Source organism: Bemisia tabaci, chromosome 4 (assembly GCF_918797505.1).
Source record: "Bemisia tabaci chromosome 4, PGI_BMITA_v3".
NCBI classification, from domain to species: Eukaryota; Metazoa; Arthropoda; class Insecta; order Hemiptera; family Aleyrodidae; genus Bemisia; species Bemisia tabaci.
The window spans coordinates 7,705,382-7,719,723 of NC_092796.1; the positions used below are offsets into that span (position 1 = coordinate 7,705,382).

General features: G+C 41.4%; 1 protein-coding gene across 1 annotated transcript; it reads left to right on the plus strand.

Annotated features, from left to right (window-relative positions):
- Nucleotides 1-2,444: 2,444 nt before the first annotated feature.
- Nucleotides 2,445-14,342, plus strand: LOC109037610 (uncharacterized). The gene is made up of 2 exons (XM_019052372.2): nt 2,445-2,598; nt 10,949-14,342. Exons 1-2 carry the CDS (start codon nt 2,548-2,550, stop codon nt 12,509-12,511), a joined length of 1,614 nt encoding a protein of 537 aa, XP_018907917.2. The 5' UTR covers nt 2,445-2,547; the 3' UTR covers nt 12,512-14,342.

Here is a 14,342-nt window from a genome sequence, read left to right on the forward strand (position 1 = left end):
ATTAAAAACACTAGGAGGCAGAACGTTTCAAGCTGTTAGCAGCTCAATTTCAGCCGCAAAAAAAACACAAAAAACAAATAATAAAAAAGAAAGGTTTTTATTTTTGTTTTGTGTTATTTGCAGCTAAAAATGAGCTGGTAACAGCTCGAAACGTCCTGCCTTTTAGTGATTTTAATTTTTTAGCCTTGTTTACCCATATTTTAATTCTTTCTTTTTTAGACATGAATTCATAATGTCAGAAATAAAGAAAACGTAGTGAGAACTCCCAGGAGAGGGCGCAGAAAAAGTGAAAAAATTGGTCTTTCTCACTTTTAAATCAATTTTGTCCAATTTCCCATGTCAGAAATTGTTTTTTGAAAAATACTGCGAATTCAGCTCATCAGGCACTCTCAGATAAAGCAATACAATTTTTGTGTGCAAATTCTTCAACCTCGTTATTTTTCAACCTGAATAGGAATCCTCCGTCCCTTTCCCTCCATTTTCTACTGACTTGAAAGAGAAACGACACGGACCTCGGTCCTCTTTTCCCTTAGCTCGGAAGCGGGCAGCGGACCCCAATAAAATGTGAAACGGTCGGCCGGAGAGTCATCTGCCCAGGAACGCTCTCTCAGTCTCGGCAGACAATCGGGAGTTCACCGACACCGACAAAGCTTTTGCCACTTTCTCTCTCGACTGAACTTTCTCTGCCGCCCCCTCCTCCTCCCGCCAGCGTAACACCCACCCCGCCGACCGTGGCGCCCAGGATCCTTGCACCGCGCCGCTGACGTCATGACGTCATGCCAGCCTTCCAGAACGCATCTGTCCATCACCGTCGCCCGACCGTTCGTTCTGGTGTCACCTACCCTCGGATTTTAATCCTACGCACACCTGCAATTCCATCGTTAGATTCACACATGGGGGATATGCTTCCGAATGTCATATAAAGCCTTATTGCAGAGAGATAGTTCAAACTCCAAAGCTTTTCTGGTGACGATTTCCTGAGGACTTTGATTGATAAGGTGCTTTTAGCGCACTGATGATCGACACATATCTTCAAATCAAAGAGCAAACGATCAACGATTGGATCGATTACTCATTAATTACCAGATAATTGCTTTACAGGGTAAAACTTCACATAAACCAAGTCAAGCTGCGGGGAGCCCTTGGAAATCACTCAGGGCCCTCTAAAGACATAAAATGGTTCGAAATTCACCTTTCGCCCAGATGTAACAGTAATAAATCTAGATTTTGCTACACGCTATAATACGATGGTGTTATTATTATATGGTGATGGAGGAATTTGACATAATTTGTGTTTCATTCTTTCATTTTGCCTAAAGACGACTCTTGAAGTAAAACCTTCATAAAATTATCACATTTTATATTGAACTCAGAAAATTATATGCATAAAAAAAATTTCATCGGATATATAAGAGACAAAATAATATCATCGAAAGCAAGAAATTGAACGTATCGATGTACATAGGCCTCATCGCAATATGTTTGGCCAGCCACCACACCACTTTCCACACTCGACATGACTGTGGCTGGATGGTGACGTGACGGAAAATTTCCGTAAGAAATAATAGTGGGATACAAGAGAAATACCCCAAAAAATGGGTTCTTTTCAACAGAACTAAACGGAAAAAGAGGAACACAATCAAGATAAATCTGCTAGGTTACATAACTATCCACATAAAATTAAAGCCTAAAAATATAAATTTAAAACACGAAATCGTCCTAGTTGTGTTTCTTTTCAATTTACGTGACCTTGTTAAACCCATTATCACTGTATAGTTTTCTTGACTTTGATCGTCAAATCACGCTGTCATGTCTCATTCATAGTGAGAAACTTGGAAAAATCTGGTGGGGGGGGGGGGTGTCAGGGGAGGAAGTTTCGCCTTAAGGGATAAAATGAACGCAGATCCCAGCCACATTTCACCACACCCCTGGCTCAACATAACAGAGGTCCGCAACATAGAGGTATATCACTATTTAAGAGAACTTTAGACGCAATTCTACCAGAAAACAATACCATAAAGTTCTGGGTATAAACTGTATTTTTTGTTCGATTATACCAAGCTTTTAGAAATAGAACAATGATGACCTGATGCTGATGTGCTGATGACGTATGCACCAATGTTGTTCCGGCGCAGTTTGCGCTAAAACACGAGGAAAAACCACATATTTATCACAGTCCAAGCGAACACAAAAACTCCAAAAAGCAGAAAAACTCCTTTTGAACTTTGTATCAGTCACGAGAGTCAGGAGAGGCTCCGTTGCGTGTTCCATTAATTTTCTCTCCCATGATTTTTTAGCCGAGCTGTTTCTCTCGGCTAATTATTTTTGCGTCTGTAGCTCTGCTCTCTTCCATCCGTGCCTGGTCGTAGCACGAATGCAGCCATCCCTCCAATAGGATTTTGTTTGACGCGCCCAAATGCAAGCCTAAGAGGAGAAGCGGATCGCAAAAAAAAGACGCGGTATAAAACCTCCACGCGACTGCCATTTCATCATTTTCCAGCTTTCATGAAAGATTAAAGTGCTGTGATTTTAGCTGCGCTCCCCAAAATGAGGTGCCAGTTTGTGCTGACCGTGTGGATTTTATTGCTGTGTCATCAAGTAAGACCAAGGATTTATACTTATTTATACTTTTAAACAAATGCATTTTAAGAAGAAGTTTTGGTTCTGATGGATTCGCAGTCCGATTTGAAAGAGTTTTCTAAAGTTGTAACCGAGTCCAAACGAATTGCGCCTTGAGGGGGAAGACAAATTATTCAAAGCTGTGGAATTACAAAAGTCGATTTCCAGATTTCGACGATACCTTTTATTATATTTTTCAAAGAACGGCATCAAAGTTTCAAGTGATAATTGACATTATTGATGATGTTGTGAGCGTTTGAACTTATTCATTGCAGCAGGTAGCAATAGTAGGTACGGTGTCGGTAAACTTTAGTTTTTCTTAAATTTTTCATTTTTCAACCTTCTTTGGATCGCTGCCACATGGTCAATTTTTGGGTGTCCTTTGCGCCAAATGTTGAAAAATCATCCCCTCCAGGATGAAATCCCCTCCAATCTCATTTTTTCGATGTGAATCAGATTCAATCTCCGATCCTCGCTGCTTCAGAGAAAATCGATCGATGCAATGTTTACCTGTGGCTATTAATTTAAGTAGCGGTTAAATACAAAATGTGAGATATACCTGCAAAGTTACAGATTGAGCTTTCATGCGACCTTGAGAGCAGCTTTCGCCTATACCTCATCCGCCTTCTTTTACGTTCATGATATATCCTTTAATTTCTAGTCCAGATGGGTAAAATATATGTTGGCAGGAATACCTGTTCTTAAGTCCTACGACAAACGAAATGTAGCTCGCTTGCTAGGATTGTGTTTGTGGCGTTCAGGGAAAAAAAAATTGTCTTACCCTCGACCATTTGACCTGCTATGAAATCAAAAGGACTTTGTTTCAGGCAGGGTCGGACTGACTCGCATCTGAGGGTGTAGACCCTTGGCTGGTTAAAGGGGCGTAATGTGATATTTCCTGATGGGGCATCCCCTTCGTGGAGAGGGGTTCAGAAAATTTTGGCAAAGCAGCACAAGTTTACGTTATTTTCAGGTTCAAAGTTTATTAATCGCACAGAGTAAAACTTGTAAAATTGAACGTATTGAAGTGACCGACAGACTTCTTAAATTAAAGAAAACATAAAAAATTAAAGCCACTGGACGCATCCAAGCACCATTATTTCCACAAGAACCTTGTCAGTGCTGCGGTTTACAAGAGCTTAAGACGTGGGTCGAAAAATCCATCTTAAAAAAGAATCAGGCAAGAACCTGAAAAAAGAAGCAAGAACGAGTATCAACACGGGCGACGACAAAAAAGACGTATTCGTGCCTCTTTTTTAACTTTTCTCCCGAATCTGAGCGACACCTCATTGACAGCATACAGCAGAACATTGAGAGCTCACGCTTCGCGTCATCGCGCCTTCAATTTTTCAGATGCAGCGCGGACGTCCATCGAGTACGAATAGTTGTATCTCTGCGCCGTCGTAAAAGCGCATCTTTTCTCTCGCTTTATTTCCGTATTGTGTTTGTTTGCGTTTGTCTTATTCGTAAAAGTGCTTCAAGCACTACGTAAGTAACACAGTCAGAGGTAGAAGAGATGTGTTCGGGCCTCTTTTTTAATTGTTCTCCTGAATCTGAGCGACACCTCACTGAAAGCATACAGCAGAGCATTGAGAGCTCACGCTTCGCGTCATCGCGCCTCCAATTTTTCAGATGCAGCACGGACGTCCATCAAGTACGAATAGTTGTATCTCTGCGCCGTCGTTGACGCGCATCCTCCCTCGCTCTATTTCCATGTTGTGTTTGTTTCCGTTTGTCTTATTTGCAATGTTGCTTTAAACTAGAGCAGATCATTGCGAGTCCCCGTCTCATTCTTGACGCGATCCTTCCTGAAAATACCAGCAGATTATTAGCGCCAGCGTATTGGATAGAAACGCAAATTGCAGCTATGGGTCGCAGGCAAGTAGCAGTCTTTGGCTATTTGCAAGGCCACGTGTGATAAATAGAAAAACATCAAATATAAAGGAAATCGAAAATAAAAAATAAAGGAGGGAAGAAAGCTCTGAACATAATGCCTGTGACTTAATTGAAATAGACATTTTTTTCCTCCGTGGATTCATGGTGGCAACTGGCAAACTAACATTAGCATAAGTGTAAGCATGAGCCTTGAAGCATTTACTTGCATAAGCGCATGAAGGTGCTGAAGTCAATAACTTAAGTTGGATTTGGATCGGATAGGCAACTAAAGCGGCGTAACAAAGCGGAGTGTATCACGGAAAATTGAAGGTGCCGAGATCGTTCTTCGACAGGCCATTGTGTATAAAAAATCACTTTATTGTGATGATTGCTTGTGTTTGCGACGAATGATGTTGACAATTTAACGCTTCAATCCGTGTCTCATTGCTCGAACGTATGAACGTTCTGTGCAAGGCAAAACGATATTATCATTAATTTATTTTTCACTTCGCGAGTTTTTTTTTTAACCTTTTATTCGGATCCGCAAAAAGTTCAACGTTATCCCACTATCTCAGCTAAGTGTTCCATTTTATCATTATGAGATCATTAGGTACTCACTAACATTAAAAATCCAATTTATTTCGACCTTGACTCCTCCCATTAATTGTCCTCTTTTTCTATTCAGATGTTTTTTTCATGCGTTTAAAATGCGTATGAAAGCATATTTGTTGCACAGGAAATATTTTACACGGTATGGGAGGGATGTTGTTATGATCATAAGAAAAATATACCTACCTTACATCTGTAGAGAACAGAATAGGCAGTAACAGCCTCCAGACTTTTAATTAAATCTTTTGGTGAGCTGTGTTCGTCTGTTTAAAGGACTTAGAAACATTATCTGAGGTTTTGCCCTTCCTAAACTAGCACAATGCATCGAAACGGATTCTGCCTCTCATCAATATTACACATAACTGATGTCCTCATGCACGCATGCCAGTATAGCAAGCTTACCTTTATCGAGAGAGTGCAGAAACTTAGCTCCAATATACCTTCAGGGTAAAAAAACTTGGGACTATTTTGGGTGGAGGAGGGTTGTCATTAACTTTCGAATGTTAACATTTGCGGCACCTATTACTAACCCATTGTGTCCAAGGTTAGCCGCTAAAAGAGTTTCCTCGAAATAATTCAGTGAATCTATATCTAAATCGAATAAAATTCTTCCTTTTATAAAGTTTAAGAAAATTATCGTAAACATTAGTAAATAAAACCACATTTTTAACCATTCTAGTCACAAGCGCTTGCAAGGTCTGGCAATTTAGATCCCAGAAAGCTCTTACGCTTCCCTGGTAAAAAAGGCAAGTCGCTTGTACCGTCTAAACAGCGCCGACGCTAAAGTCAGCGCAAAATAGCACTTACCTATATCAGTGTCAAAAAGACTGAAACCAGTGCGGCACTGATGTAAGTCTTAATCAGTCCTTTTGAAAACTGACCTCAGTACTGATTGGTATGCTTATGAGTATTCAACTGATACTGATCAGGGCCAATGACAACGTTATTTGCACTAGTCCAACTCTTTTCTGATACCAACGTGATTGTCATTTTGCTCTGATCTTAATGTCTACTCTGTTTTAAAGGAAAGCGCCTCTTGCCATTTTCACCAGAATATCACAATGAATTGCCAATCAAAAAGAATACTCTTGCGTTCAGATACACAAAACTTCCACTTATCTGGTTTAATAGAAACTTGACCAATCTAGATAACGTGCATTTCAAGATAGTCTATATAGAACCCCTGGTAAAAGTTGGCAGTAGAATGTGTGTTCCAAAATACTATAGACCTAAAGCCGGCTGTAAGATTTCCAATAGCTTCTGTAGCCGGCTGTACAATTTAATATAGCCTTTTATAGCCGATGGCGATTAAGCAACAGCCAGACGATAAAGTTTATGCTAAACGTTACTAATTACGGATACTAGGACTTAGTTAGTTTTTGGACTACCGCTATCTTTTTGTGCCGTAGTATCTTGATTTATTTTGCGAGGAAAGCTTCGTACTTTTGAAGGATGCTTGTCATTCTTAATATGTTGGAGCGCCTTCAATTTCTTATGATACTGTGCAATACCTCATTCAAGCTCATTGAAAAATGAACGATCCGGATCATTCAATTTGAATGAGTTTTTCGTCAGCTCATTCAAATTTGAATGATCCAGATCGTTCACTTGATCATTGAATTTTAATGCGCCCGAATGAGCTTGAATGATCCGGATCATTGGATTTCAATGAGCTTGAATGATCCGGATCATTGGATTTCAATGAGCTTGAATGATCCGGATCATTGGATTCCAACGAGCTTGAATGATCCTGATCATTGGATTTTAACGAGCTTGAATGATCCGGATCATTGGATTTCAACGAGCTTGAATGATCCGGATCATTGGATTTCAACGAGCTTGAATGATCCGGATCATTGGATTCCAACGAGCTTGAATGATCCTGATCATTGGATTCCAACGAGCTTGAATAATCCTGATCATTGAATTTCAACGAGCTTGAATGATCCTGATCGTTGAATCCCAACCAGCTTGAATGATCCTGATCGTTGCATTTCAACGAGCTTGAATGATCCTGATCGTTGAATCCAAACCAGCTTGAATGATCCTGATCGTTGAATTCCAATGAGTCAAGGTCTCGGTCTGATGAGAATCTGTTATAAAAAATTGTAAACAGTATAGAAGCAAAAGTACATGGGTATCCATTCTCACTGCTTTGCAGTTTTTCTTCAACAGAAAAATGAAGGGGGAAAAAAAACATATGATGATAGAAAAAGTTAAAAAAACACAGGCTCACCAGAAGTTTCGTCCAATTCCTCTTGAAGTAAGCTCATCCTCCGCCCTATTACAGTAATAGCGTGAATGTACCTTTAATAAAAGTAGTTTGAAGGTGAAAATTTTTGCTACAAACCATCTCCCCCACGCTGTCAAGAATGCAAACCACAAAACAGTCATGATGGGAGAGGCTCGTAGCTTTGCCGCCGAGTTGCAAAGCTGCCGCGGGGATACTTTCCATCAACAACTGAAAAATTTAACTAAAAAGAAACATATTAAATTAACAGCATAACCAGACAAATGTTGAATTGAAGAATGAACCGCGCGTTTAGAATTGCATGAGTGACATCGCTGTTACTCTGATTTAAAAGAAAGAAAGCAGCAAAAATTACATACGGATACAAGGATATGTAATTGATTTTGTCTTTGAAATAATTAAATTACTTAGATTGTGCTTTGAATTGAAACAAGCCAATAGGTACTTACAATTTTGTGCTTGAGTGTTTGTTCAAATGAAGTGTCAACGATGGAGACCATATTATTGGAGTAAAAATGTATCTTCAGAACACAAAGCAGTGCATTTGATGGCTGGAGCACAACTCACAGGTATAAGGTAAGATCATACTGATAATTTGTTAAACGGTCTAGGGAAAAAACGAGAAAATTTAAAGCAACACAGAAGAAAAATCTGAGCGGCGACACGCTAATGATACGCAGGCAGTAAGACTAATCGTAGTCCTAGACTGATCAGATCAGACCAACGCGAGCCCCGCGAGCCCTCGGCCGCGTAGGTTTGGGGTGGAATTTCCAAATCTTCCCTTGCTCAACGGCATCTTCCTTTGTTTTCCTCACGCAGCAAACTGCAGAGTGGCCAGTGGCGGGAGGCGGGGAAGTAACGGCGTTGCCACATTGCTTAAATATTCTTCCATCCTCCTGTCTTAAGGGTTGCTACGATTACGTCACTTTCTTGTCTCTATTTTTTATATTATCATGTAAGGCTCATTTTTTTTATTGTCATAAGACTAACGAATTTACCGGAAAAGCTAGTGTGAGGGAAACCCTTCTTTTCTCGATAATTAAAATCCTCTGCTCTGTAATTTCTCTTCTATACTGCTTTGAATTCTATCTCTTGTTATTTCCCTAGACTGTTTAACAAGTTATAAGTATGAACTTACCTTATACTTGTGAGTCGTGTTCCAGCCATCAAATGCACTGCTTTGTGTTCCGAAGACACAATTTTATTCCGATAAAATTTTCTCCATTGATGACACTTCATTAGAACGAACACTCGAGCACAAAATTGTAAGTACGTTCGGCCTTGTTTCAATTCAAAGCACAATCTAAGGTAATTTAATTATTTCAAAGACAAAATCAATTACATATCCTTGTATCCCAATGTAATTTTTGCTGCTTTCTTTCTTTAAAATCAAAGTAACGGCGACATTGCTCGTGTAATTCTAAACGCGCGGTTCATTCTTCAATTCAACATTTTTCTGGTTATGCTGTTAATTTAACATGTTTCCTTTTAGTTAACTTTTTCAGTAGTCAATGAGAAGTATCCCCGCAGCACTGCCGTGCTAAGGAAGAACGCCGTATGAATATTTGAGAGTTGCCAAATTTCCCTTGATAAAACATGTATTTTTGAAAACATTCTTGTATATTTTTCCTTGAAAAGTTCAGATATTTTGGATTAAATTAAGTACAAAATTATCTGAAAATTTCAGAAAGTAACATCCGCAATTTCCCAGTAAATTTGGTTTTTATTGGAGGAAATTTGGCAACGTCTGAAGGCTCATACGACGTTCTTCCTTGGCACGGCAGAGCCAGAGCAGAGCAGCTTTACAACTCGGCGGCAAAGCTACGAGCCTCTCCCATCATGACTGTTTTGTGGTTTGAATTCTTGACAGCGTGGGGGAGATGGTTTGTAGCAAAAATTTTCACCTTCAAACTACTTTTATTAAAGGTACATTCACGCTATTACTGTAATAGGGCGGAGGATGAGCTTACTTCAAAAGGAATTGGATTAAACTTCTGGTGAGCCTGTGTTTTTTTAACTTTTTCTATCATCATATGTTTTTTTTTTTTTTTTGTTTTTTTTTCCCCTTTCATTTTTCTGTTGAAGAAAAACTGCAAAGTGAGTATGGATACCCACGTACTTTTGCTTCTATACTTTTTACAATTTCTTTATGATAGATTCTCATCAGACCGATACTTGAATATCCGAATCTGCTGATCATATCATCCATATCATTCTGGTGGCTTATTCAACTTCAATAATCTTGATCGTTGATTTAATAAGCTTGAATGAGCCAGCATGTTGGGTCGTTCAATTTCAATGCTCTCGATGATTCAGTTACGATAAGCCTGATCATTGGCCCAATGAGTTTGAATAAGCTGATAAATTGAATCATTCAAATTGAATGATCCTGATTATACAAGTTGAACGATCCAACGAGTTAGTGCATCCATGTTGAATGATCGAATGAGCCAGCGCATTCAAGCACATTGGGTGAATGACCCGATGCACATTCAAGTTGAACGATCCAATGAGCCAGCGCACTCAAGCTCATTCGGGATCATTCAAGCTCATTGAAGAATCATTCAAACTCATTCAGGATCATTGAAAATTGAATGATCCTGAATGAGCTGGAACGATGGTGTGAAATAGTTGCTTCAGACGCCGTGGCACGCTGCGGTAAGGCGGGTGGGCAGCGAGAAGGTGAGCGCGAAACGCGCATTGGCGCCTACAAACCTAACAGGGATACTTCACGCATTGCGCAATGCGTGAAGTATCCCTATTACGTTTGTAGGCGCCAGTGCGTCGCCGCTCCGCTTTGTGGTAGGCTCTAATATTTAATCTCGTGGAGTCAGCGTTTTTCAACTCATGATTTTGAAATGTTTGCTCACTCTGTATGGACTATTCTCATTTTAATTGATGAAAAAAAAAATATGTTTTAAAGGAAAATATAATGTGTGTTTTGTAAATATTAAGGTAGTTACGTATCAAACTTAATGATTTCCAAAGCACACGAATTTCTACACAATTTCTTATAGCCTCTTATAGCCAATGGCGATGAAGTGTAAAGCCCAGCGATAGGAACTATAGCCCGACTGTATACTTTTTTATAGCTTCGTATAGCCCGGCTGTATGATTTGCTCCGCTTTCTACAGTCAGCTATGTGATTTTCAATAGCCATCTTTAGTCGGCTATAAGAACTCCTATGGTATTTTGAAACACAGCTCCTATCGCCAATTTTTACCAGGGACTCATAAATCAATATTATACAAATATTAATGAATTAAAGCACATACTATACGGTTGGACAGAGATTCAAATCATAATGATCAGACATCTGTGCTTTCCCTCCATCTTTTTTTCACAGTCACTTGAGTACAAGAACATTTATGCGATAAATACTAAATTCTTCGGGTCCCTATTTTGGCCACACGTATTTTTACCAAACTGATCCGGATAGTCCGAAGTCAGAACAACACTGTGTCTGGATAGTAATCGGTGGTTTTGAGTACTAACCCAGAAAAATGCGCTCTTGACTGGCTTGAGCAATTCTCGCCTCTCAACCAGACCTTGAAAAACCACACAACCGCTTCAATATTTTTCTTTCAATTTCAGGCACACAGCGCAGCATTAACAGCAAGGGGTTTACCCGAAGGCTCTCCTGCTGAAGGTCCACTCCTTGATGATGAAGAGTACGAAGATGAATTTGAGCCTGCTGAGGACTTGGGCAACCTGGACAGTGCAGAGGCCAAAGAGAGCAAACATCCCCCGCAGGGCGAGGACCCTACGAATACGGGCCGAAATGACAATACCAACCCGTCAACCGAACCAGAGGCAAAGCAAGTGACTGATAAAACGAGTCAAGCAGAGGCAAAGGAAACTCCGGTAACTCCGAAACCAGAGGAGAAAAATGGTTCGCCGGCGAGGCCATCAGAAGAAGCACTTAAAACAGGATCACAAACAGAAGCCAGCAAAGAACCAGAGAAGAAAGTACCCGAAAATCAGAACGGTTCTCAACCAAAAGGCACTACCGACGATGGAAAACCTGCTGATGGTACCAAGGGGCTCTCCGACGAACAGAAACAAGCAGACAAAAATGCGCGTAGATCTAAGTGGAAACTCGCAAGGGATAAATTGACAGGGCCCAAGAGTGAAATCGGGAATCAGCAAAATGCCGCCGTCAACCCTCAGGGCGTTACTCAAAAATCGGAACCTTCTCCTAAGGGTGGTAAAACCTTAGCTCTTGCAGAGAAAAAACCTGTAGCCGTCTCCGGTAGCATATCTGACTTGCTTTCGGTGATCGGAAAAAGAGTGAACTCCTTCTCAGACATCAACAAGAAACGGTTGCCTCTACAGGTTCCGCAACAGAGGAGAGTTCCAAAGATGGGTGCCAAGTCACTGCCAGTGGCAGGAAAGTCTCTCCCGGTGACTGGAAAACCCCTCCCAGTCACTGCTAAGTCCATCCCGACAAAACCAGCACCGAGTTTGGGCGCAAAGTCCCTACCGTCAGAGGAACCACCTAAAAGGGGGTTCTACGACGATGACGACGATGATGACACCTTCTCGCACCGATTGTCACCCTTCGCCAGGCGAAAACAAGCCGAGCGGCTGGCAAAACTTTACGCCTCCCGAAACGGACCCTCAACCACCCCAACCACCAGGTCCCAAAAAACACCCAGCGCGGTGCCGTTGACCTCCAACGCAGGCACGGAAGAGTACGAGAAACTGCTAGCACGCAGAGGGCGACAACTAGACGAACTGGAGGAGGAGAAGGAGAAGCCGAAGATGGCGACGAAGGCTCTGCCCGAGCGACTCAAGTCCGTCAGCGGGACGTTCGAGGACATCGCGAGCCAGCTCGACAACAACATCAAATCCGTCTCGGCTGTGAACAAAGACAAACTCCGCGCAGGGAAGATGAAAGCCCGCGGTGGACCGGTGTTTAACACGGGGGCGAGAGTCGAGGAAGGTGGGGGTGGAAAGATGTCCAGACGTGGGGGACCAGACCCGTGTCCCTGCTACAACAAGTACAGTCCGGTCAACGTCGTGCGGAGGACGGTGAAGCGGGTGGTTCGAGCGGTCAAATCGGGCACGAACAGTTTGTATGACGTGGCCGACGCCGGGCTGGACAAGACCAAGGACGTGAAGGACGCCGCGCGGAATGACCTCGTGGACCGGTAGTCAGGATGCTCCCGGTGGTGTCACCGGTGGTGGAAGGGATGGTTGATGTCGGGGATGCTGCCGCGGATGGAGCCATCAGCGCTGCCAAAGGGGTTGTCCAGGGTGGCAAGAGCCTCAACGATGGATTCTACAATGGTATAGAGGGCATGCTGAAGAAGGACAAGTCGTGTATTTGTCCTGAGACTACGGCATAGGGGGCTCCGGAGGTCCGTTTAGTGGGCTGGATGCACGTGTCTTGGATCTGTGTTTGGATGGTTGGCTTCTCTTCGTAAGGAGAGATTCTCTTGCGTAATCACCGAATTTTGAAAACCATAGCTCCATGAACTTTCCGCGGTAAAAGTAACATGGTGCCTTTGAAAAACATGTGGCACTGGAGTCAGCACCGAATGTCACTTAAGTCCATTCATTAAGAGATTATAGCCTGCGCAAATGAAACTGAAATCCGTCTTGTAGGCACCTAGTTGAAAATTCGGATAGAAATATAAGAGTGGTAGCAGGTTTGTTTATGGTTTCCCAGGACATCTAGTAGCCACTACCTTCTCTGACACTAAATTCTCAGCAGACATGACTGCACGTCTGCTAGATCAGCAAGACGGATGGTCAACACTGACAGAATTTGGCACAGACTCGTGGAACTCTTAGGAATCATGCACACATATCCAAACAGTCGTATTGCTTACCATTAACTTAACGTTTGGACGTCATTTACTATGTGGAAGATTAACTTATCCAAACACGATCCTCTGAAACGCGCCACTAGCCCAGTAGCCCCTATAGTCAACACCAGAGGGTTCAGTATAATTGTTCATCAAGGGCCATTGGGGAACCTCTGATCATTCATTCTTTTCAACAAACGCCAATACCGATCCGATTTTAATACAGTGGTGAATCATACCTATACACCCTCCTCTGCAAGCATTAAGTCATCCCGTAGTCAGGGCTTTAACCACCACTAGACTGTGGCGAGTGACAAGGATTGACGGTCCTACAATCAGCTTTTCGGAGGCTCAATTATTGGGACAGTGATTTATCATCGTTACTTAAGATAAAAAGCCCCGTGGAGTCTCACATATCCGCGATTTGGCTTATCCGCGGTCGATCGAGAAGAAATTTCTGCCATACTACAAGGTTAAGTTCTAAGAAATTCTATAGTTTCTCCTCGACTTGTTCCAAAATAAAACTTCATTCATTCCTCAAGTAAGATAGAATAAGTCCAAGAATTGTGTGGTTTCTATAGTTTTGTTTACAACTATTGTCTCTCTGGTTAAATTTTCAAGCCGTGTGTCTTATTTCGAACTGTTCGCAATATTTGATTTTCCACAACACATACTCCCATCTCTATCACCACCATGGTTAACCGAGGACTGATCACGAAAATGAGATTCATGGTTGATTATTTGCATAGTGCGAAATTTTTTCGATGTTTTTCTTGTATTATCTTAATTAAGAGGATTTGGAATTTTTGTGAAATGTAGATACCTATTCATATTTTTTGCACATAATGATTTTTAAGACCTTTGAAGAGTGAGAAACTGAAATTATTAATAGCAGGCCTCGATGACTTTAAATTAGGATTGAAGAGCAAGTAGTGCGTTATTCTTGATCAACAAGGCTTGCTGCTGCGTTTTAGTTTTTCCGCAGCAATAGGACTTTTACGAGCAGAAGATTCTCTTTAAAACCTCTTTCACGTCTTTAATTGTGATATGATGATAAGTTAGGAATTAACGAGTTGCGTGAAATTTTTTTTGCGTGGTACTTTTTACTATTCGTCAATAAACAAAACAGTGTCAAGATTTTGAAAATATAAGGATAATATTTAACTTTTCATTTA